The sequence below is a fragment of the Propithecus coquereli genome, unplaced genomic scaffold, assembly GCF_000956105.1.
Source record: "Propithecus coquereli isolate 6110/MARCELLA unplaced genomic scaffold, Pcoq_1.0 Scaffold308, whole genome shotgun sequence".
Classification (NCBI taxonomy): Eukaryota; Metazoa; Chordata; class Mammalia; order Primates; family Indriidae; genus Propithecus; species Propithecus coquereli.
In genome coordinates this window covers 2137295-2162445 of record NW_012148708.1, presented here as the reverse complement: position 1 = coordinate 2162445, position 25151 = coordinate 2137295, and the positions used below count along the sequence as shown (strand labels likewise).

Here is a 25151-nt window from a genome sequence, read left to right as displayed (position 1 = left end):
CCGTTGCTGACCGAGATGTAATTGTGCAGCAAATGACCGTGTGTACGTATGGTCATGACACAGAGGACAGAGAACAACGGGGACGAAAGGGAAAGGTCAAACACACAGAGGAAGATTAAACATCGGTCTGAATGACACACGTGAATGCGAGCCTCTTCTTCTAAAAGAATCTAATATTGGGTAAAAAATAACATCCTAGTGGATGCTCTCGCTTAGAGAATAACAGAGCACGGTGACTCCGGACGTCACAAGTCAGACAACGGCAAAGATGTGCAAGAGATCAGAGAAACACGCACGTGCACACACGCATGCACACACGCATGCACACACGGGCAAGCGCACACACACATACACGTGCACATGCACACATGCGCACGCACATACACACGTGCACACATGCGTGCACACGGGCACGCACACACAGGGCAGGGCGTTGAGAGAATCAGGCATCCCGTGCGGCCAGCAGGGTCCCTCTGATTTAATAGAGGGCCAGCGCACCACCTTGACAGGGTAGTAACGTGCCATCAGATACGTCATCTCAAACCTGTGAAAAGGGAGAGGCTGAGACAAGCCAGCACCGACAGGACGTGGGACGGGCTGGAAGGCAGCAGGAAAGCAGCCCTCATGGGTGTCTCCTTAGCCGTGCGCCCTTCGCGGGCCGCAGCCGCCTGTCACCGTGAGCATCCTCCGCCTCGACTCGCACCGGTGCGGAATCCGAGCCATCAGCCTCCTCTGGCCCCTGACGGCGGCCGGCAGCGGTCATGGTCATGCAGAGCTACTCCGGCCGGACATGTGGCCGTCCCTGGCCTGAGCTCTCAGTGGCCCCATTAGCCCCGTTTGGGTCTAAGGCAAGATTTCAGGCCAGCAGAAGATTCCAGGCTGGCGGAAGGACCGGCCCTCCTTGGCCGTTTCTGCTCGGTTAGCGCGTTGGCAGCGTCTCCCGAGGTCAGGCCTCGCCAAGCGTAGATGCTGTCCCAGCCAGGGACGGGCCACACCCCTGACGCCAGCCAGCAGGTGCCCAGACAAAAATGCAAAACTGCTGTGTCAAGCCGCTCCCGTAGGGCGCAGGCCAGGTCCTTTTGAGTGATCAGGCTCAGGCCGATTTCAGAAATAATAGGAGATGAGAACAAATGTTTCTTGGAATTGAGGGAAAATGGCGAGAGGCCACTTTAACATCTCCCAAGGTTGCCAGGACCAAGATTTAGTCTGTTTCCTTTGGCTCTACTTCCGAGACGCTCAGGACGTGCTAGTTTGAAGTGTAGCACGTGGCTGCAGCTTTTGCTTTGTCCCCATGTCCTGCCGCTTTTCCAGCACCAGGCAGTGTCTTCGGCCGTAAACAGGCTCCAAGCCTGTTTCGAAAGAGCACGGGATCAGTGGGTGCTCCTGAGTCGAGCTGTGCTCACCGAGGCGGGGGTCTCGCCCGCTCGCTGCCGTCACGGGGACCCTGCCAGCGCCGCTGCTGCCCATGCGCGTGTTCCGGGCCACCTGCCTCTGGAGCTGCTGAGAATTTTCACTCCTGGTTACTCCGCAGGCAGAAGCTGCTGGAAACCTGAGCAATACTGTGATTCCCCTCGTGTTAGAGGCAGACCCTCCCTGAGGGGCGTACACCGTCCCTGCCTGAAAAGGGGGCTCTGCCCCTCCCCCCGCCCTCTCCTCCCTCCCCCTTGTCCTCCTTGGCGGCCTCTCCATCCCTCGCCAGGCAGCGAGGACGTGTCACCGGGGCCATCTCCCCTCACCTTCACAAGCCCTCACTCAGCAGGGGCCGAGGACGGAAGCAAACCTGTACAGTCTGAGTGACGCGCCCTCTGGGAGGTGGCAGCTCTGTGCTTGCGGCTTGGGCTTCTGTGCCTTGGAAGTCGAGTGCTGTTTTGGTCTCAGTGTGTCATGTCGCTCCCCTTTGGTAAAATTGTTTTCTCAGGAACCATGCAAATAAATAGGAGCATGTTTTTCTAATTGATTGTTTTCCACCCTACTTACTTCCAAAAATGAGTCAAAAAGCTTACAATCCAGCCTGAGCAAGAGTGAGTCCTTGTTGCTACAAAAAATGGAAAAATTAGCCAGATATGGTGGTGTGTACCTGCAGTCCCAGCTATGTGGGAGGCTGAGGCAGGAGGATCGCTTGAGCCCAGGAATTTGAGGTTGCAGCCTGGGCAACACAGTGAGACTCTGTCTTCAAAAAAAAAGCTTTGATAAAACATAGATCAATAAAAGTTCAAACATGATGAACCTCTTCCTATCCACACATTTACAAATGATGCAGGAACCGCTACTCTGTAGCTCTCCATGGTCTAGAGCCCCTGTCCTCAAAGGTCCTTGCAAGACAAAAGTCAGAAATCAAAGAGCAAAGGGAAAGGAAGTGAGTCTCTCCAGTGGCAGTGGTAGGAAGGTCTTTAAAGGAGAATTGGCTCTGTGCTTCCTGGCAGCCAGGGCAAAGAGGGGAACCTGTGATGCTGTCTTGTACTCTGGGACAGCCAGGGGGAGCAGACCAGCTCCGAGGAGAGGCTGTCTTCCCCCTTTTAGTTCCAAGAAAGGTTGGTCTGGGGCATCTACGTGGAAGTGGCTTTGGGCAGTATGCTCAAGGTCATTGATACGCAGGGCTGCTCCCCGTGGAGCTTCTGTGGCTCCAAGAATGGGGTGCTGTCAGGGCCGCAAGGAATGAAAGAACCTGTCTTAGTCCATTTTCTGCAACTGTAACAGAATACCACAGACTGGGTAATTTCTAAAGAACAGAGAGTTATTTAACTCTTGGTTCTGGATGATGGGAAGTCCAACAGCACAGCACAGGCAGCTGGCAAGGGTCATCCCATGGTGGATGATGGAAGGCGGAAGCGAGGACCAGAGACAGAGGGAATCTGGCTGAACTCAGTCTTGATCAGGAACGCGCTCAGTGGATGACAGCGTCCGTCCGCTCGTGAGGGCGGAGCCCTCGGGACCGGACCACCTCTTAAAGGCCCCAACTTTTGCTGTTGTTACGATGGCAATTAAATTTCAGCATGAGCTTTGGTGCAGACATTCCAACTGTAGCAGGACCCGAATGCGTTGCTGCCTCTACCGGGCAGCTGGGAGCAAGGGGACACCCCCACTCTGGGCAGAATAATGTCAGTTGCTGGAGTGGCAGCGTTGAGGGGCCAGCTCTTGCCACTTCCTGCCCAGACACCCTCAGGATGGACGAAAGAGGACATTGTATCCTTGGTGCAGAGCGAGGGCCGGGGCATCCTGGCCTAGCTCTGGGTGGAGCCCGTGGAGGGGCCGAGGCCAGGCCTCTGACACGTGCCCAGAGGCCGGCTGCGCCGTGCCGGAGCGGTCCTGGGCACGTGCCCTGTCTGGGCTCTGCAGCTCACACCTTCCAGCTGTGAGACCGAGGCACAGTGGGGACAGCTGGTTCGCCCATGGCACGCGGGGTCTGTCTTGCTCCAGGGCCTGGTCTCCTTCCCCGGTGTCGGGGACTGAGGGCTGGGGAGGGTATAGGTGCCAGGAGCCCTGGGGACACAGGTCGTGGTCAGCCTAGCGCCCGAGTGAAGAGGGGGTGTGTCCAGTGCTCATGGCCCCCTCCCCCTGCAGAAGGTGGGCTGCGACGGGGTGATCGGCTCCAGCAAGCAGGAGGACAAGTGTGGCGTGTGCGGAGGGGACAACAGTCACTGCAAAGTGGTCAAGGGCACGTTCACGCGCTCGCCCAAGAAGCACGGTGAGTGAGGCCTCGCCCGGGTCTGAGTGTCTGATCCTCGTGCCCAGGCTGGGTTGGGCCCGGCTCATCCTTGCAGCTCTGTCTGGGTTCGTGACCGTTCTCGCTGGGGGTGGGGGATCGGGGAGGGTGAGGTAGAGGGAGAATCCTAGGTCAGGGCAGAGGAGAATGGGGGCCCAGGTCACAGGGGTCAGGGCAGAGAATGCCAGGATGTAAGGGTGCCCAGGTTGGGCCTTCGGAGTCTTTACTGGAGGTCAGGAGCCCCCCAGCCCTCCAGCGACACCCAGCTGGCCCGTCTGTCCCCGGCTCTCTCCTCCTGCCCCCAGCTGGCCGTCAGCAGGGCTTCGCTGGACTGGTCAGTGCGGCCTGGGTGCGCCGTAGGTCTGTCCCTGCAGGGCTGCAGGGTGGGGCTGGGGAACGTGGGGTCCCTGGCCGAGGTGGGCTCTGGGAAGACGGCCCTCGGGGAGAGCCTCATTCTAGAGCAGGGCCCTTCCTGGCCCTCAGCCCTCTGGGCAGGCCCGCAGCAGCCAGCGACACCTCTGTGGGCCTGGCCGTCCTGCCCCTGAAACGGGGAGAAGCCACTTAATCTGCCTCTTTTAGAAGAGGGCCGTGGAGCCTCTTCCGCTCTGCAGGTTCGGGAGGCCTCTTGCCTTCTCATTCGGCTTTGTCGTCCCACATCCAAACAAAGGTCACATCAAGATGTTCGAGATCCCCGCGGGAGCCCGACACCTGCTCATCCAGGAGGTAGACGCCACCAGCCACCATCTGGGTGAGTCTCAGAGCTGGACAGCCCGGTGTCCTCGAGACCTGGCTCTTCCGGGACGGGCAGGGTGCCAGGGGTCAGAGGCCTGGGTTGTGCGGCTGGACCCTGAGCTGGGGCAGCCCCCGCGACCCCTCCCTCGGCCTGGGGCCTTGCCGGGGTCTTCTCCTTGCGGAGAGGCCAGCGGGCTCCAGCCAGCGGCGGCTGTGGAGGGGCGAGGTGGGTAGGCCCCAGCCCTCTGGGAGGCGGGCAGGGTCTGAGGGCAGCAGGTGCGCCCACACCAAGGCCAGCCAGAGGGCGGGCTCACACCATGCACTGGCATATTTTCAACTAGTCTAATTTTAAAATGAAGACATTCCACCTAGGGATTTCTGGTATCTCTTGAAAATGGGGTGCCCCTTCCCAGCTGCCCGGGGCCCCTCTCAGGGGCCGCACCCAGCCTCACCTCCTGTCCAAAGGTGCTGGGGACCACTGGGGTCCCTGGACAAGTCCCTTCACCCAACCTGAGCTCCGCCCTCAGCCCTGTCCCCGGGCTGGACTGGGTCAGGGCGCCCGCGCCCGCAGCAGCGAGTGGGAGCCCCGCTCTCAGTGCGCATCTTCCCCTCTCACTCACTGTAAGAGGAATCTTCGTGTTGCCACCTTAAATGCACATCCAGTCCCTCGGTAGAAGGTAAACACAAAGGTGATTCCCAAACAAAAGACACCTCTGTCCCAAAGCTGTTTCCTGCCAAGGTCTCTGGGGCGGAGGCCCACTCTGCAGAGGGGGCGAGTGCCAGGGAGAAATCGGGCCCACCAGCGCCAACCAAGGCTTGCCCCTGATGTGGACAGAGTTACAGGGGCCTTTCTCACTCACGCACTGTCTGTGGCCCGCAAAGTCACCCAGAAGCCCGCGGCAGCCACCTTCCACACTCCCCGACCAGCAGGGTCTCGCCTCCTGGATGGTCCGCGGAGGCCCAGGGGCCCGAGGGCCGCCGGTCGGGCCGGGCCTCTCCGCGGAGCGGGGGGCGGAGCTGCTGGGGCCTCAGCCAGGGGTGGGGAGGCCCTGCTGCCTGGGGACATGGACTTGCCCTGGTGGCCAACAGAGCCTGTGCCCGGTGGAGACCCCTCCCTCCGTGCTGCCTGGTGGCCGCCAGCACCCACTGAGTGCCCTGAAGAGACAGCAGGAGGGGCCTGGGGGGCAGATCCAGGAAAGGGCACTTGGGGGGGCAGACGGTGCGCAGGGCGGGGGGTCTAGTCCCGGCAGGCCTCAAGGGGCAGGTGGGCTCCCAGAGCGACGTGGATGCCAGTGGCCCAGAGCCTGGCAGAGGGCAGCTGGGGACATGGGGGCCCTGCTGCCACGACTCCCCCCACCAACCACAGCCAGCACGGCCCGCGGGCCTGCCCCAGGCTGACTGCCCCGCGGACCTCCCCGTGCCGTTCTCAGCCGTCAAGAACCTGGAGACGGGCAAGTTCATCTTAAACGAAGACAATGACGTGGACGCCACTTCTAAATCTTTCATCGCCATGGGCGTGGAGTGGGAGTACAGGGACGAGGACGGCCGGGAGACGCTGCAGACCATGGGCCCCCTCCACGGCACCATCACCGTCCTGGTGAGCGGAGGCCAGGCCGGGCCCACCGCCTCCTTGCGTGCGGGCAGCGGGGAGGGGCCCCCGGGGCGGAACTGGGGACCGGGAGCCCCGCGCTCTGCACGGCCTCTTTGGCCTGCCCTTTGCACCCAAGGTCTCCAACGCTGTGTCACAGCCAGGAAGGGACACGGGCCTGTGAGTCAGGGCTCCGGGCTCTGCGTGCCCCACGGGTGACCTTGAGCACATTCTCTCTGCTCTGAGGCTTTGGCGTTGGCGTCCTGTCTGAATGACATCCGTAGCTGCCATCCGTCATGCTCGCTCACACGTGCCCTCACGCTGAAACCCTGTGACACCCGTGGTGGGGGGAGTCAGGGCCCAGGAAGCCGGACGACCAGCCCCAGGTCACACTGGACATGTCTCTAAGTGGGACCGCACCTCAGATCTCCTGGGTCCAGGACCACGGGCTGCTCCTGGTTACGGAGATTACTCAGGGGGCTGGGTTTTCAAATCACTTCTTAAAAAGTAATTTTAATTGCATAAGTGAAATATTTTATTTGCCAAAAAATGCAGACACGCAGGTAAGCCTCTGGTGTCTGGGAGCCTCTCCCCTAAGGCGAGCGCGCTAGGGGTGGCTTCGGTCAGCAGCCCTGGGCTTCACACGTGGGCGCACCTGTGAACAGGTGTGATGGCCAGGTGTGCTCTGTCCACCCAGTGCCACCCCGCTCGTTCAGTGGGACGTGAATCAAAAATATATGTTAAATGAAGTGTCTTCAAACAGAATCCCACCTAAAACAAGGCGATACACAAATCAGTTGACAAAGTTGTGACCAGAGGCTTGCGGGGACCGAGCCCCGTGTGCCCCCGGTGTGTGGCTCAGTGTCCGTGAGCTCAGTGCCCCGGGAGACCTGATAGAACACAGCCACGCGGATCGCAGGGACGAGTGTGTGCGCCTCGGGCTGCTGTTCCCGCGCCGGCGGTGGCGGAGGGGAGGAGAGCGGGGCAGACACATTCACGGCCGTCCCGGGTGGGTGCAGGTTATCCCAGAAGGAGACGCCCGGATCTCACTGACGTACAAATACATGATCCACGAGGACTCGCTCAACGTCGATGACAACAACGTCCTCGAAGATGACTCTGTGGTCTACGAGTGGGCCCTGAAGAAGTGGTCTCCCTGCTCCAAGCCCTGCGGCGGAGGTGAGGGGGCGTCTCAGCGTTGGGGCCCTGGGTGGCACGAGGGCGGCCGTGAGGCGGCGGGGGCAGGGCCCAGCGTGAGCAGAGCGTGGAGCCGGGAGCGCAGTCCTGAGGAGGTCTGGCTGAGCGGGAGGGGTCTTCTGGGCGAGGGGCTTCCCGAGTAGGCGGTGCCCTGCTGACTGCGGGCCTGAGGCCAGAGTGAGCCTGGGCGTGGGCCCAAGGTGAGAAGGCGGGCCCTGGGGGCTCGGGCGCCTGGGCAGGGACCTTTGCCTGGGTGGACAAGGGCCTGGCCAGGCTGGGACGGGCCAGCAGGTGGGCGAGAGGGCTGGGTGCTGGGGCATCAGGCCAAAGGTGGCACGAGACCATGCTGGCATGACCTGCCTCAGCGTGGCGGGCCGCCCGCATGGCGAGAGGGTGGCCTGTGGGTGGATCCCACCATGGCATCGGCAGGACAGGGCACAGGCAAGGCTCGGGCAGTGCTGGGACACCTCTGGGAGGATCCTCCCTCTGTTCATTCGGAAAGGCCTCGTAGACCTTCCCGGGCAGGGCTGGGCGCAGAGGGTCCCATCTGCCCTGAACCTCAGCCCGCACTTGGATGGGACACGGGGCACACGGAGGGACGGGATGCTGTGGTCTGTCCAATGTGCTCACTGCTCCTGGCGGCCGGACAAGATAGGAGGCAGGTGGCCAGGACAGCCCTCCCTGGGATGCCATGCCAGGCCCCACAAGGAGGAGCCCACCAAGGGAGGGGCCACGGCCTGGTCCAGGCTCTTCCAGGGCCCCCGGGCGGACGGTGTCCCCGCCTTTCCCTGTGCTTCCGCGTCCCGCCGGGACTTCGGCAGCACGTCCTGCTGATTCTCCCTCCTGCGTGTCTCTCAGACACGCCTACTATTCCCGCCTTCCCGGCCACCCCTGGTCCTGGCACCTTCCTCCCGACTGGTGTGTCCAGTCTTGCCCCCAGAGTGGCCTCGTAAAGGAACACATCAGACCCTGTCCTTTCCTGGTGTCACAGTCCTCAGCTGCTCCCTCTGCTCTTGGGATAAGAAACAAAGTTCTCAAGTCACCGTGGTCCATGGAACTTGCTGACATCTCCTGGAGCACGGGCACCCCTGTCCCTTGCCCCCTGGGCCCTGGCCACGCTGGCTTTGGGCACGCCCGCCCCCTCTGCACAGGCCACCCACTAAATCAGGACCCCCTTCCTCTGCTTCCTGGGATGCCCCAGTGCCTGGGCTGGCCGGCTTTGTCTCATCCTTTTGTCTGGCCCCCCAGGCTGGGGCTCCGCCGCCGCACCGCCGTTTTCCTCTCAGGCTCTGTCATTGGGCGGGGGCTGCCCCGTGCACGGCAGGGTGCAGCGCACGCAGCAAGTGTGGTGGAAGGAAGCGCGCGGGCCCTGCACCCAGTGCTGGCCCAACTCCCGGCTCATGCCAGGCCCCCGTGCACACGGAGTCACGATGGAGAGGAGATGAGGCCTCCACTCGGGCCGGGATCCAGGGACGGGGCCATGGGAGAGTCCACGGAGGGAACTGGTGGGGAGAAGGCGGCCTCTCTCTGCGCCATCTGGCCCCTCCCAGCAGCCCCACTGGGCTTGAGGCCCCGCCCCACCCTCTACATCATCTCAGGGGTGGTGAGAACAGGGCTGGGACTGCCGCTGCAGCCCACCCCTCCGTGCCCCCTTGGGGGGGCTGTGCTGCCCCATAGAGCCCCCTCCAGCTCTCTGTCTCTAGGGTCCCAGTTCACCAAGTACGGTTGCCGCCGGAGGCTGGACCACAAGATGGTGCACCGAGGCTTCTGCGTCGCCCTCGCGAAGCCCAAAGCCATCCGCCGGGCATGCAACCCACAGGAGTGCTCCCAGCCCGTGTGAGTGCCCCTAGCTCGGGTCCCACTAGGCGGAGGGAGGCCAGGGGCTGCCAGGGGCTCCCACGGAGGGAGGTGTGGGATCTGAACCTCTGAGCAGCTCTGGGCATGGCACTGCCCACGGCGCGGGACGGGGTCTTTCTCACCATGGTTCCCACAGTCTAAGATGCCGCAGGTTGGAAGGTGCACCCCAGCTTCGGACCTACTAACCTGAAACAGGGGTGTGCCTCTTAGAAGTGACAACAAATGGTGATGCCCAGATGGGGAAATTGAGGCTTAGAGGGCCCAGGGCTGGCTCCCCGTCCTGAGGTAGATGTCTCCCAAGCAGGGCTTTGGTGTCAGGCCCGGGGCTTGGCCAGCTGCACTTCTGGGCCCAGGTTCCTTTCGCAGGACGCTGCGGGGGGAAGATGGTAACTAGGCAGATGGGGGCCGTGCAGGACAGGGGGCCGCGAGGCCACACTGCTCTCGAGCTCTGCGCAGGATTCGAGACGTCAGCAGGTCAGGACAGGTGGCAGGGTCAGGGGCCTGAGAAGGGACAGAAGGCAGGCAAAGCTCCTCAGCCTTGTGTCCTCCACAGCCACCGGCTCCACCAGGGGTCTCCCAGCGGAGGACATGCGTGGGATTCGCCATCAGTAGGACCTGGGGCAACTGAGCCTTGGTTTCCCCCCGTGCAGCCCTGCGCGGCTGGCGGCTTTGTGAGAACGGACGGGAAAACGAGCACCAGGGAGTGGAGGAGCCTCCTCCTCTCTGTCCTCGCCGTCCACCGGGGCTGCAGGGCGTGGTCCCGGAGTTCAGCTGGGCTGGATCTCCGGGGGCCTGACCGTGTGCCGCTCTGCCCCGCAGGTGGGTCACGGGCGAGTGGGAGCCGTGCAGTCAGAGCTGCGGGCGGACGGGCGCGCAGGTGCGCTCCGTGCGCTGCGTTCAGCCCATGCACAACAACGCCACCCGCTCCGTGCACGCCAAGCACTGCAACGACGCCCGGCCTGAGAGCCGCCGGGCCTGCAACCGCCAGCTCTGCCCTGGTCGGTGGCGGGCTGGGCCCTGGTCCCAGGTAAGCAGTCCCCCCGGCCCCGTACCCTTGGCCCCCAAACTGAGTTTGGGTGGGACCGAGGTGGCCAGGGCCTTCCACTTTGGCACGTGGGCCTGGACACGATTCCTGTCGTGGGCTACGTCCCATGGGTTTCAGGGCACAAGTGGGTGCCGCGTGGTCGGCGCTCTGCTGAGAAGCCCACCGGAATGTGTGTGGACTGTACGGGCGGAGGCCCCTGGGTGCCACGGGGCCTGGAATCCCAGGAAGCGGGAGCCTGGGCTCCGGAACAGGGGAGGAGGTCTGGGCCTCGTCTCGGAGGCTGGAGGGGCCGTCTAGAAGGCCAGCCCAGCTCCCGGGAGGGAGATATTCGGGGGGACTTAGACGTGCGCTGGGAAGAACAAGGAGAGTGGGCTCAGAGGCCAGAGGGCAGCTCGGGGGCAGGGGCCAAGCGCCAGCCAAGGCCAGGCCACAGCTGACACGAGCTCTGACAGCCAGCCCGCAGGCCTGCTATGCCGGGGGTCCCTGAGATCACCCTCGGGCTCAACAGCCCGCTAGGAGGACCGGCAGGGCTCAGAAGCTGTCGCGCTCGCGGGTGCAGTTTAGTGCAGTGAAAGGGGACAGGAGAGTCAGCAACAGGACAAGCCACGTGGGTGAACGCAGGAGGAAACCAGGCACATGCTCCTGGGTGTCCCTTCCCAGTGGAGTCACAAGGGACACACTTAGTTCTTCCACACCCGTGTGCGGCAATACACGTGTAGTGTTGCCAACCAGGGAGGCCCACTAGCGCTTGGCACCCAGGGTTTCCACTGGGGGCCACACGGGTATCTAGTGCCCATGTGACTGACCTCGGACGCAGACGGAGAGCAGGTATCCCCGTAACTCACGTTGGCGTGAACTGCCGGGACCAGCTGCTTGGCATGGCTGAGGCCTCAGGCAGAAGCGCTCCTGGCAGGCAGAACCTTCCGTGGGCGTGTTCCCAGGAGCTTCACAAGGGCCGGCCCTAAAAACAGGCCCTTGTTGGGAATATGGGGTTTGAGCACCCCAGGGCTGCTGAGTGCTGAGTCGACCCTTCCTCGAACACGCCACAAGGACTGGAGAGTTTTCTTGGCCCCGGCTGGGCACGATGCTCCTTCTGGCCCCTGCCTGTCGGTGTGGTGGGGCAGAGAGGGTGTTGGCTGGCGGGGTCAGGGAGGGCACTGGTGGCAGAGCCTTGAGTCTGGGGGTGCTGGGGCCTGTCAGAGCCTCCCGGGCTTGGTCAGGGCTTTCCCAGTGGCCCACGGGGCACAGCTCTCCCGGAGAACCGGGAGTGCCAGGCCCGCACAGCCTCTGAACGCGGTGCTAACTCACCACCGCTGGGCGGGACAGGCACGTGTGAGTCCTCTTCAGAGCCCCGGGAGGCTGGGGCCTGCCCCGAAGGCGGGCTAAGGCGCCCGTTCCCCTGCTCTGCCCCCGCCTGCTCGGAGCTGAATGGTGCCCGGTGACTCTCCCCCGGCAGTGCTCGGTAACCTGTGGCAACGGCACCCAGGAGAGGCCGGTGCTGTGCCGCACCGCAGACGACAGCTTCGGCATCTGCCAGGAGGAGAGGCCCGAGACGGCGCGGATCTGCAGGCTGGGCGCCTGTCCCCGTAAGCCCTCTGCTCCCCGTCCGCGCGCGGCAGCCCAGGGCGGGGCTGGGGACGTGGTCCGGGCAGGCTTGGCTCTTCCCAGAAGTGGCTGGACGCAGCGACCCTGGAGAAGCAGCGCCCTCTGGGCCGGGGCTGGGCCTTTACCTGGGGGAAGTGGAGGGAGTCGGCGTGCGCCCCGACCTCTCCCCGCCCTCGTGGCGCTGTGCCCACTGGGCAAGCCAGGGGCCGCCAGGCGCCCTTGAAGGAGCACCACGCCCACCGCACGCTCTGCCCAGGCGGGGGCGCAGCCTTCGCCGCAGCCGCCGCAGCGCCCCTCTCCTCCCTCTAGGGAACGCCTCCGACCCGTCCAGGAAGAGCTACGTGGTGCAGTGGCTGTCGCGCCCGGACCCCGACTCGCCCGTCCGGAAGATCTCGTCAAGTAACCGCCCCGTTTATAACTCTGCCTCTGCCCTCCAGTGCATGCCCTGCGCCTTGTGGAGCTTGCCGTGGGCCCCCCTGCTCGCTCTCTATGGAAAGCTGCCCTGACTCCGGGCGCGCCGCCGGTCGTTCTCTCGGGCCTGGGGCCGGCCTGGCGGAGGCGCGGCCCGGGCTCTGGCGCCTTGTGTCGGGCCCGGACCTGGCTGGTGACGGCTCATAAAGGGGCAACGATCTGTCGTGGTGCTGGCGGGGTCGGAGTGACCGCGGGGCCGCCGCCCCCGGCCGAACCGCAGGTGGCAGTGGGGGGCCCGGCTGCCGCCGCACCGCCCGCCGCGGGGCGCGGCCGGAGGGGTCTCGGGCGTCGGTTTCGCGTCGCCGCCGTGCGGGGACCACGCCCGGGTTCCCGCGGTGCCGGTCTCCGGCTGCCACCGCCGCTGCTGCTGCCGCCCCTCGCCGAGCGTCCCGACTCGTGGAACTGCGGCCCGCTTCCGCCCGGCCTTGCGTCCAGCTCACGCCGCCCGCCCGCGCCCTGTCCTCTCGGGGGTCGGACCAAGCGGAGGAGGCGGGGTCGCGCCCCCGCTTCCGTTCTCCGGGCGTCACCCCAGGGCCTTTCTCATGGCGCGCACGAGGCCCGGCCCGCAGGTTGAGCGAGGGCTTGACGCGGACGTGCCTCGCCCGCCGGTGTGAACGAATACAGAATTACCTCAATTTCTATTGCTTTTTGCTTAGAAAAACCGTGTAGAAATGCCTTAAAGTTGAAAGGTGGCAGAAGTGGCTGCTCATGCCGGCTCGGAGCGGGCGCGGCCCCGGTAGGGGGCGGTGGAGCGTCGGGCCGGTCGGTCCTCGCCAAGGTCAAGGTTTCGACCCCGACCCCGCACGGGAGGGAGGCGGACCGGCCTCGGCCCCGCCCCGGCCTCCGCCCCGCCCCGAGCTGTCGCCGCCGGTGAGTGACGCGCGCTAATCCTCACGACTGTTAACTTGCAACTTGGCCGCCGCCGCGCGACCCGACGGTGCGGCGCGGCCCTGGGCACCGTGCTGTCTGTCCGCACTTTGGTTTATCAGGGACATTTTATTAGTGTTTTGTATGTATTTAATGACGTATTCTATAGGCTCCATTGTTGTTGCTTTTCCGGTTTTTTAACGAGACGACGTTAGCGTGTGCCAAAGTGACTGTGAAAATGATCTTTCATTCTTACTGATGATGGAAAGACCTCCTGTCATGCATCCCTCAAATAAACTCAATAAAACTCCGTGAAACTGGGCGCTTTGCTTGGGTTTGGCAAGCTGATGGCTCGTTTCTCTCACCTGGCTGACTGTGGGTTCACTCTGTAGCAGCGGTTACCCCATTTCTTATTCAAATGACTTCACTGCCCCACGTAGGTATCCGGGTCCCCTCCGCAGGCATTTTTCTAAATATGACAACCTGCAAAGACACTCTGGGTGACTTCGATTTTGCATGTGAGCGCTAAACAAGCACCTGCAACAGGGTCTAGGTTCTCTCTGAGATGGTGGCCTTGGGGGCAGGAGAAGCCCCCATCTTTGGGATCAGAGCCTGTGGAGTGGAAATGCGGGGTCAGGGGTCACCTGCCCTGACTCCAGGCACAGTTCTCAGCCCTAGGCTACTCGTTCGGGAGGGAGCGGTGCCCACGTGGCCCAGGTGGGCGCTGGGCCGGCCCCAGGAGAGTCTGGGTCCAGGCGGGGAGGGCCGCGGTGGCTCCCTGGGCAGCCTGCCGACATGCGGGCGTGTGCGTGTGTGCTCGGCCGGGCCTGGCCGTGTCTCCCCGCTCTACCCTGGGGAGCAGCAGGGCCCGTGTTCACTCAGCTCGCTGACAACGACCAGGCAGAGGGTCAGGGTTCAACAGGGGCCTCAGGAGCTGGGGCCCGCGCCGTGTCCTGCTGGCAGGAAGCTAACTGCTCCCTTTTAGGGACCACTGCGGGGTTTTCTGCCGGGGAGGAGTAAGAAAGCTTGGGAGACCATGAGAGAGAGTGGTGTGGCGCGCCCAGCACCGTGGAGACAGCCTTGGGGCACAGGGCCAGGCCCCAGGTGCCAGCCTGCCCAGAGCTGTCATTAAAAGGAATCACAGCTTAAGAGAGACGAGGAGCCCCAAGAAGATTGTCTGCCAGTCCCTCGTTCCGTTCAGTCTGCCTCCCAGAGATGGGTGGGGAGCAGCTGCCCTCCAACAGGGCCCGGCGAGCGCTAGAGACGGACTGCCCCAGGCCCAGGTGCCGCACGCCCAGGGGACACCCACGGTGCCATGGAGGGCGTGTGGGGAGGAGGGTGCCACTCACTGTTCTAACTAGCTGCATGAACTTCTGAATGGCAAATGGGTGACTGTTTCACTGAGAAAAGAGAAGTATTCTCCACCCCGGCGTTTTCCACAGGGGGGAGGAGGGCGGTGCGTGAGCGCGGCCGAGGTCCCGCAGCGTGCCCTTCCCGGCTCTCTGCCCTCCCAGACCACCTCGGGTCGAAAGTTCCCCTTGGGACCCGCCTCAGCGTCTCCCACATCTGCTCATTTTCCTCCGTCAGTTTTGCAGGCAGGAGAATCCCTGAGAGTTTCATGCATGAAAGTTTAACTTTAAAACTGACTAAAAGGACTTAAACTTTTCTTTGTATTCATGTTTAGGGTCACCTTTGTTTACCGCAGTCGTTTTCCATGAACGATGACAGTATAATATTTTCTTCTACAATAAATTTTAAGTCAGAAAAGGAATTAATTTAAAGGAAACTACTAAGCAAATAATAATACAGGTGGCATTCGGCGATAGCCAAGATCGTGGGAGTGGCACACAATGACTTCAGTTTTCGAAAAGTGTGTTAACTCTGCAGCTGTCGTTAACGGGAAGATGAAGTCTTGCTAGTTAGTTGCTGCTGGAAATGGCTGTAGATCAAGTCAGAACCAAAATTCTTATCTTGGCAGAAAGCTGTCACCAGCCCATGCCTCAGGACACATCATTTGTGTTACACAGTTGTGTAAAAATACACAACTACCGGTGTACTTTTTTTTTTTTTGGAGGCATGATCTTGCTGTTGCCCAGGCTGGAGTGCACTGGCTGGATCAGACAGAGCTCACTGAGCCTCAGACTCCTGGACTCAAGCAATTCTCTTGCCTCAGCTTCTAAGTAGCTGGGACTGTAGGCACGTATCACCACGCCTGGCTAACTTTTTTATTTTTTGTAGAGATGGGGTCTCACTATGTTGCCCAGACTGGTCTCGAGCTCCTGGCCTCAAGCGATCCTCCCAGCTGGGCCTCCCAAAGTGCTGGGATTACAGGTGTGAGCCCCCTTCCATGGCCACTGGTGTACTTTTAAGAGCAGTTAGTAGCGATTATTCTGAAATTTTTCTAGGATGATATTAGCACAGCCAAGCTCTTGGCCAGTGTTTTTCTGAATTGTTTACTCATTCATTGGCTTATTTTTATTTTTAAAAACTGAGAGCAATGCAGCCCACCGTTCAGAGGAAATCACCACGTAGACAAGGCGGAAGGCGAGCCCAACCCCTGGACCATTGCTGCTTATTCAGGGGACGTTTCTGAGCATTCCCTTTATGTCGAGCTCTGATCCAGACATGCGCTTGACCGGGGGCAGCCGACATTTTCCTTAAAGGGCCAGATAGTAAATAAGTATCTGGGGTGTTGGGGCCCATGTGGTCTCTGTCACAACCACTCAGCTCTGCCGTTGCAGCAGGAAAGCAGCCATAGATAAGCAATGCATGGGCATGGCTGTGTGCTTCAAATGGCGGTGTGTGTGACATGGTCATGTTTTCGGTTAGAAAACAGCATTCCGACGAGCAGGACAGCTCGATGAGTTGGGGCCAGAAAGGAGGCTCTTGCCATGTTAGGGCCAAGAGGCAGCTCGGCCAGGGTGGAGGTGGGAGAGAGAGCGAGGGACGTGGACGCATCCGCGGGTGTCCAGGAGGAAACTCAGACGGACTTGGAGATTGCTGGCTGGGAGTGAGGGAAGAGGTATGAGGACACCCGGTGTCTGGCCTGTGTGCCTGAAAGGCCACGCATTGAGGCAGGTGGTGCCAGCAGAGGCCCTGAGCTTGGGCTGGACATCTTGGGTCTTGGGGACCTTTGGCACCCAGTGGGGGCTTAGGGATGTGTGTCTCATAGCAAGTTGCACGCAAGAGTCTGAAGCTTCAGGAGTTGGGGGCTGGTGGTGTGAGTCACCAGCCTCTCAGGGAAAATGACAGGCTCGCGCAGCGGGGGTGCAGAGTGGGAGGATGATGTCGGAGCCGCTGGCCCTCGAGGGGAGGGGGCTGCTCGTCCGTGACTGCAGGAAGTTTCAGCGGCCGGAGGGCTGCAGATGCGGCTCCCATGCAACGCCCACCCTTTTTCCTCCCTCCTTCCCTCCCCCTTCTGTCCTTCCTTCCTTGCAGTAGCAGACGAGGTCAAATAAGGAGAGCGAGGGAAAAGGAGGGCACATCAGGGGTGTGGGGCAAGGTCTGAAACCATCCTGGTGGGGAGTAGAGAGACCGTAGCAGGCGGTGTGGGGCCCGTCGCGGTCAGTGATCAAGAATCTATAGCGGACCACACACCCCTATAATATGACTTACTCTTCCCTGTCGAGTGATTTTCGTAAGTCATCTAGACTTGCGTGTTGCAGAATGAGGTGGCGGAGAGAGGAGGGTACGACCCCAGGAAGACAGAGTGAAGCGAGCACGGAGCAGGGCGAGCTGGCCGGGGCGGCCCGTGCGCAGGCAGAGCTGGGGGCAGGCGGGGGGCAGGGTCCCCGCACACGGCCGTTCTCGCGTGGGAAGGAAGCGGAAACGCGCCGGGCGGGATCAACCAGGGCGGCAGCAGGTCTGTCTGGGCACAGCCGGCAGCGCAGTGCGGAGGGCCGCTGGGCGCAGGGAGCAGTGGCAGGACGGGAGGCGTCTGGGTAAGCCGAGGCAAGTGTAAGGAAGCCCGTAAAAGTTCGGGTGATTTTCTTTTTCCTTGTAGGCAGGTTGGGCTGCAAAGAGCATCTGGACAGGGGGCAGGGCGGGACAGAGAGTGGTGGGCGTCATGGGGCCTTGGCCACGGCTGTGGAATTTGCTGCATTGGGCTCTAGGAGTTGGCTCTGTTAGGTTTAACTGTGTTACAGTTGAGTAGATTATTGTAGAGCAAACTCTGCCACAGAATTTCAGGGGCGTTGCACTGGGATGTCAAATGCGAAGATCTGACGAAAACCCGTTCTTTAAAATAAGCTTGGAATCAGCCATGCGCACAAGGAGGCCTCGTTTCTGTCTCAGACTTTGAGAGACGGAAGCATCCAGACTCGGCCGGGGTGTGCGCGGAGGAGGGAGCGCTGCTCACAGCTTGGGTGTCAGCAGGGCCGGGGGACCTGAACCCACAGACTTTCCGCCTGAGCTCACTCGCCTCTGCTGCCTCCGGGCTCTGCCATGCCTTCTCCAGCAAGCCGCCCCCGTGGGGGACGCAGCGCCCTCATCTTGTCCTTTGGTTATTTGTCCCACTTTTCTCTTTCAGAGAGCCACTGCCAAGGCGACAAGTCGATATTCTGTAGGATGGAAGTCTTGTCTCGCTATTGCTCCATCCCAGGCTACAACAAGCTGTGCTGCAAGTCCTGCAACCTGCACGGCAACCTCACCGGCGTGGAGGACGGCGCGGAGCCGCCGCCTGGGAAGCACAACGACATCGAAGTGTTCATGCCCACTCTCCCCGGCCCCACCGTGGTGGCGGAGGTGCCGCCTTCGCCAGGCACCCCCCTGGAGGTCCCCCTCAACGCCTCCAGGACCAATGCCACTGAGGACCACCCGGAAACCAACGCCGTAGATGTACCCTACAAAATCCACGGCCTGGATGATGAAGTCCAGCCACCCAACCTGATCCCTCGACGGCCGAGCCCGTATGAAAAGACCAGAAACCAGAGAATCCAAGAGCTCATTGAGGAGATGCGGAAGAAGGAGCTGCTCGGGAAGTTCTGACGAGACGGACAGAGGCGTCGATAGCATTTCCCGGCTTATACGGACATTCCATGGGTAGCACATCCTGCGTCATGAAGATGAAGCCAAAATTCCTGATTCCAAAAGGTTTGGAGAAAACAAAGAGGAGAAATTATATTAAAAACGTAGGCGTGGCCACTAGGCTGGCGTGCGTGTTCCCGCAGTGGCGCTGGCGTGGAGTGCAGAGGAGCACGGAGGCACCACGCCTGCCAGGGAGGGCAGGGACGGGGACGATTCTGGGAGAAGCAAGCTGGCCCGGGTTGCTGAGTGGCCACTGGGAATCTTCCCGTCCTTCGTGGTGATGCAGGACATTTCCCGCCAATCCCCAGACCAAGCCACTTAGCAACTGACCCGTTGCCAGGATGAGTACAGCGAAGTGGAGGTCAGGGACTCAGATGCCAGGTAGGTGACGAGGATGAGGGCAGTGGCCAGCTGGGGACTGTGGCCATCCTGAGAGCCACGCCCGTCTAACCCTGATGGTCGGTTCTGCTTGTTGCTGCCCTGTGACATCTCTTTCTCTCTTCTCCGCTGCCCCTGGCCTTGCCGGACAGCGCATTTTCGGAAGTCTAGATTTGCACATGAAAAGGTGTGACCTTTAAAGGTCAACTGCACATGTTTTCAGGGGGTCTGGGAGTCCGTCAGGCTTTAGATCATCAGGCTTTAGATCATCAGGCTGCCACCTCTGGTCTCAGGCGTGGCCTAAAGCAGTTTTGCAAATCGAGGACTGGGAGTCACCTGACCCACGCAGTGCTCACGTGCTGCATTTGAGCGCGCCGACCTGGTCCGTGCCGTGTGGCTGTCCTTCCCGGGGGGCGATGAGAATCCTGTAACTGGAGACGCGAGGATGGACCCAGACGGGCTGTGCCGAGAAGACACGGGGGCGCCGTCCCAGCCTCTGCCTCTCCACCAGCCTGGCCTTGCCGGCGCCCCCCCGGCTCTGCTGGACGAGCCCCTCGTTCTCCTCTGGCAGCCTGGCCCTGGGCGGCCCCAGAGGGCCCTCTCCCTCCCCAACGGCCCCAGAAGCATGAGGGAGACACGTGCTCTGCTGGGAAGGCCCGGTGAGCGGCCCAAGGCCCAGAAACCCCCTGCCCAGCGAGGCCAGGGCGCTGCCGCCCGCGTGCCAAGCCCGAGGGTTCTGAGTCCTGGGCTTTGTGGGCTCCGCTTGGCTCCCGAAGAGCAGCTTCGCTTGCCCGCCGGGTGGGCTGCCCGGTCTAGCCCACCGCCCGCGTCTGTCCCCAGAAGTCCCGGAGCCCAGCAGTGAGCCTCAAGGCTGGGCCCTGACGGGAGGCTTAGGGGAGGTGGCGGGAGCCTACTTCACCTTTAGGTCTCTCAAAACTTTGAATGATTTCCATTTCAGCAAAACGGTTTTTATGAGAAAGATGGAAATAAGAGAAAAACAGGAGGGAAGGAGTGGGGATGGACGGGAGGAAGGTGGCTGATTGTTACCTCTCACCGCATGTGTGTTTTGTGAACACGCAGCTAAAGGTCCCAAAATCGTAAGACCCGGGCACGCCAGCGCCGTAGCTGGGCCTGGTCTGATGGTGCGTGAGCTCTCCACGCCGCGCCATCTCAGAGGCCGCGTGCTGTCGCTCGCCCGTGCTCGTTTCCCCACTGGACGGCCGGGCAGACCGCGGCGCGGGATGATCCGCAGTGGCTGCTTGCTCACAAGGCTCGAGGCGCTGAGAGCGTGTGGTGTCGAACTTGCGCGTGTGGTCCAGGAACGAAGCGAGGGTGTGGGGACCGGCGAGAACAGAATCTGGGACGATGTTTAACTCCCCACCTGGGTGGTGACTGGCCTCCCCTCCGCCACCACACCCCACACACGCCCATGCCCTGTCCTGCTGTCTCCCGAAGAACCAAACTGGAGAAAACCTTTTTGACTCCCTCTCATGGTACCACGTCTTTAGCAAGATGTGGTCTAGAGCACCCCGCACTGCCGCCTCTCCAGTCAGGAAACGGAGCCGCAGCCTCCATCCCGTGCTGAACCCAGGACACTGGTGCTACTCACAGGCAGTCTCTGTCTGGGTCTGTCCTAGAGCGTGCAGGAAACTCAGGACTAACGCTAGCCAGAGAGCGTCACTTGGTTTACCCAGCGTCAGGATGGGAGTGCTCCTTCCTGGATCCCGGCAAAGCAGGGCTCATGCTTTGGGGCTGGAAGCCTTTGCAAAGAGGCCCTGGGTGGCCCATTGCTGGGCACCGGTCGTACTCTGAGAAGCGTAGGGCAGTGTGGCCATGGCCCCAGGTGCCATCTCAGTGCCTGAGCCCTATATCCAAAGAGGTCTCTAGAGCTAGATGGTCCTCAGATGTCTCTCTGTCCAAGGAACTCAACGTTCACGCGGCTCTGAGAAACTGCAACTCTCCACTGAGCGTCAGACCACCTGGAGAACCAGCTTAGAAACAGTCCTGACCTTTCCGAGACAGCCTCTGCATCTGCGGGCTCCTGGCGCCCGAGGAGGAAATGTCTTCTAGCTGAGTTCCGAACACCAGGATAAGAGTCAGACCGTCCGCGGCACCGGAAGATCTGCTGGGGTGCCCGAGAGCCCCTCCTCTCCTCACTTGTGGGCAGATTCGTGTTCGATTCTTGGAATTTAGCCTCTGATTTACTCCTTTTGGAAAACCCATGGAATTTCATGTATAAGCCTTTCACTTGTATTTTGAGGTTTTTTCATTTGCGTATATAAATGGTGCTCAATAGCAACATCTTTGTCAGATGACACATTATGATTCTGTTTACTCCTGTATGACAGGTAACCATGGTACTGAATCATCAAGGTGCTGAACTAGAATCACAAAATTTTATCTTACTGATAACAGCAGTCAATACGTTTTTGTTCTGTATGGTAAAATTTGACTCACTTGTATAACTTATTAAAGTTAAAATGTCTGTGTTTTTGCAAATCATGCCTGTGTTTGTTTGTTACCTTGACTGCACTTGGCCGCACCCCAGCCTGACGGGGCGGACGGGTCGAGCTGCCTTGGCGAGGCCGTGAGGTGGGGGGAGCCCCAGGGAGTCTGAGCCGCCACCGCTGCTCAAGTCAGGACTGTGCGGAGGGCAAAAGGCGCCCAGAAAAGGGTCCCCTCTCCCAGCTTCCCCCGGGGTCGGCTCTGCATGTGACATGACTGAGCCCAGAGCCCCAGTTTAACCTTGAGCTCAGGGGAGAGATGCAGGAATCTCCTCTCCCCGATTGCAACACCTTCTCTCCTATGAGTAGGGTTTCCAGAAAAAATGCTAGACGCTGAGTTAAATTTGAATTTCAGAGAAACAACGAATACTTTTTTACTGTGAAAACAGGACACACTAATACTAAGAAATAATTTGTTGTTTCTACGAAATTCAGATTTAACTGAGAGTCCTGTACTGTTGTTTCCTGAATTCGGTCCTCCTGTCCTCCGTGCTCCCCTTCCAGAGGAAACTCGGTTGTCGCTGGCCCGCGTTGCCGCCGCAGGGGCTGGGGAGGCGGGGATTTCCTGCGGCCCGGTTTCGTGGTCCCTCACGCACTCTCCAAGAACACGGACGCGGCAGCTGTCGGGTACAGGACTCTATGGATGCCATTATGTCAAATTTGCTAATTTGTTACTCAAATATTTTGTATCTGGACTTTGTTGTCTTCTACTATTTTGACAGAAAGTGATTTTAATAGCTCCCACTGATCGTGGATTTTACTATTTCTCCTATTTCTGTTGCATTTTTATCAATTTTTGCCCTCCTTTTAAAAAGTAATCTATTTTGCTATACTGAGGTCACATTTAGGGGAACATACACATTTCTCACTGTTACTGTCTTCTTGGTGGCATCATCCTTTTATCATTATGAACTGGCCAACTTTATTTCCAGGAATAATTTGCCTTGAAAGTCCTCCCCGAATGTTAGTCCAGTGGTGCTGTATCAGGTTTCTTTCGGTTAATAGTCGCATGATATAACTTCTACTCCTTTACTTTCAAATTCTCGATATCCGATGTGTTCTATTTGTACTTTTTTGTTTGTTTTTTTTTTTTGAGACAGAGTCTCACTCTGTTGCCCGGGCTAGAGTGCTGTGGCGTCAGCCTAGCTCACAGCAACCTCAAACTCCTGGGCTCAAGCGATCCTCCTGCCTCAGCCTCCTGAGTAGCTGGACTACGGACATGCGCCACCATGCCCGGCTAATTTTTTCTATATATTTTTAGTTGTCCAATTAATTTCTTTCTAATTTTAGTAGAGACGGGGTCTCGCTCTTGCTCAGGCTGGTCTCGAACTCCTGAGCTCAAACAATCCGCCCACCTCGGCCTCCCAGAGTGCTAGGATTACAGGCGTGAGCCACCGCGCCCGGCCTCTATTTGTACTTTGTAAACATATAATTTGTAATAAGTCTGACATTTTTGATCTTTCCATTGGACCATTTAGCTGGTTGCATTTAATGCCGTCACTTTCACCCAGGCCCTCCACCTGCCTCTGGACCCTCTACTTGTCCTGAAGGGTTCCGCATTCTTTTTTCTCCTTTCTCACTGTCCTTTGGATTGGGGGCTGCTTTTTCCATTTCATTTTAACCCTCTGTTAGTTATGAAGCTACATACTGTTTTTCTCCTATTTTAATGAATATTCCAGGAACTTCACCATGCATTCTTGACTTGCCGAAATCTGTGCTTGCTCTTAAAGCGACCCTCTTTCCCACAATGCAAATTCTTAGAACAGTATTCTCAAACTGTGCCTTCAAATTATCAATTTTCATTTCATTATTCCCTTAGAAGGAGTTCATGGAAAAATGAAATAAAGAAAAAGCAAAGATATGCAAAACACATGCCCAATTTGAAAAATAATTTTGGGGTAAAACTGACATACAATAAACTGTACATATTTAAGCGTATAATTTGAAAAGTTTTGAGAAATATACATAAATGGAAACCACCACCACAAGCAAGACAGTGAACACATCCATCACCCCCAAATTTATTTCTACCCCTTTGTAATCTCCCTTCCTTTCACTCCTATCCCCAGGTAACCACTGGTCTCCTTTGTATCGTTACAGATTAGTTTTCATTTTCTAGAGTTTCATAAAAATGGAATGAAACAGTATCTACTCTGCTTCTTATCAGCATAATTATTTTTAGACTCATACATGTTACTGAATGTATCCACAGTTCATTCCCTTTTACTCCCGAGGAGTATTCCACTGCGTGGCTGTCCTGCAATTTGTCCATTCACCAGTTAATGGACGTGTCATTTCATGCCCTTGTCATATATGTGAGACAAATATGTAGATATATGGTGAGGTAGCTGTCAATCTTTGCCAAGTTTTTATTGGGTTGTTATTTGAGAATTCTTTTTATATTATGAACACAAGTAACTTATCAGATATATGTTTTGCAAATATTTTCTACCTGTTCTGTGGCTTTTCATTCTCTTAACAGTATCTTTTGAGGCGCAGAAGTTTTTAATTTTAGTAGAGTTCAGTTTATCAGTTTGTTCTATTTTGGACTGTGCTTATCATGTTGTATCTAAGAAACCTTTGCCAGACTTAAGGTCACAAAGATTTTCTTCTGTGTTTTGTCCTAGGAGTTTCATATCCTCAGGTTTTACATTTATGTCTATATTTTGAGTTAATTTTTGTACATAAAGTGAAATATGCATCCAAATTCATCTTTTTGCATCTGGATATCCAAATGCTGTACCATCTTTTGTTTAAAAGATGAGGCTTTCCCCACTAAATTACCGAAGGTCATGAAGATTTCCTGTTTTTTTTGTTTGTTTGTTTTTGTTTTTACACGTTTAGTAGCTTCAGCTCTTACATTTAGGTCTATGATCCATTTTGATTTACTTTTTGTCTGGGGTGTAACATTAAGGTCTACATTCATCTTTTTGCTTGTAGATATCCAATTGTCGTTTGTTGAAAACAAACATCATTCGTTGAAAAGGCTATCTTTTCCCTATAAAATTTCCTTTGCATGTTTGTGAAAATAAAGTGATCGCAATTTTAAGAATTTTTCTATCAATTCTGTTCCATTAATCTATGTCTGTCCTTACACTAGTGACACATTGTCATATGTAGCTTTCAGTAAGCTCTGAAGTCAGGAAGTGTAGTCCTTTAACTTTGTTCTTTTTCAAAATTGTTTTGGCTCTTCTGGGTCCTTTGCATTTCCATATTCATTTTTAAGTCAGCTGGTCAATTCTGCAAAAAGGCCTCCTGGAATTTGAGAGGGATTACATCGAATCTATAGGTCAATTTGAGAAGATCTGACATCCTAACAACGTTGTGTTTTCCAGTTCATGGATATGAAATGTCTCCCCATTGATTTAGATCTTTAATTTCTCTCAACAGTGTTTTGTAGTTTTCTACATACACACTTGCACATTTTTGTTAAATTCATTTCTAAGCATTTTATTCTCTTTGATGGAATTGTTTTCTGGATTTAATTTTTAGATTGCTCATTGCTGATATATAAAAGTACAATTGCTTTTTACATTTTAATCCTTGGAGCTCAAACTTGCTGCACTTGTTTATGAGTTCCATAGCTTTCGTGTATTGATTCCTGCTTATTGTCTGTGTACGGGATCGTGCCATTCGTCATGTGAATAAAGACAGTTTTACTTGCTCCTTTTCAATCTGGGCCTCCTTTTTTTTCATTATTGGACTGGCTAGAACTTCCCTGCAGTGCTGAGTGGAAGTGGCAGGAGTGGACACACTTGTCTTATCCTTCGTCTTATGGAAAAGCACCGTCCTTTCCCCATGAATTAGGATGTTAGCTGTAGGCTTTTTGTAGATACACCTTATTGGATTAAGGTAACTTGTATTCCTAATTTATTGAGAGTTTTTCTTTTATCATAAATGGTTATTGGATTTTGTCAAATACTTTTTTGTATCTATTGGGATGATCATGGAGCTTTTGTCTTTTATCCTATTAATATTGTCTATTAATTTATTTTCAGGTGTTAAATCAACCTTCAATTCCAGAGACACATCCCACTTGGTCATGGCATGGAATGCTTTTTCTGTTCCTAGATTTGGTTTGCTAGTATTTTCTTCAGGGTGTTTGTGCTCTGCCGTTTTTTTGTGTCTTTGTTTGGCTTTGGCATCAGGGCAATATTAGCCCCATAGAATAAATTGGGA

At 57.7% G+C, this 25151-nt stretch overlaps 1 protein-coding gene across 1 annotated transcript in view; it reads left to right on the top strand.

Moving 5' to 3' along the window:
* The window catches only part of ADAMTS2 (ADAM metallopeptidase with thrombospondin type 1 motif, 2), a 96331-nt gene extending 77078 nt beyond the window's left edge, over positions 1 to 19253 (top strand). Inside the window, exons 13-21 of the mRNA XM_012649970.1 lie at positions 3562 to 3685; positions 4371 to 4451; positions 5866 to 6032; positions 7043 to 7202; positions 8924 to 9056; positions 9897 to 10104; positions 11579 to 11708; positions 12037 to 12126; positions 17594 to 19253. Coding sequence (XP_012505424.1) covers positions 3562 to 3685; positions 4371 to 4451; positions 5866 to 6032; positions 7043 to 7202; positions 8924 to 9056; positions 9897 to 10104; positions 11579 to 11708; positions 12037 to 12126; positions 17594 to 18051 — 1551 coding nt within the window. The 3' untranslated portion in view covers positions 18052 to 19253. The remainder of the gene's footprint in view (positions 1 to 3561; positions 3686 to 4370; positions 4452 to 5865; positions 6033 to 7042; positions 7203 to 8923; positions 9057 to 9896; positions 10105 to 11578; positions 11709 to 12036; positions 12127 to 17593) is intronic.
* Positions 19254 to 25151: the final 5898 nt, after the last annotated feature.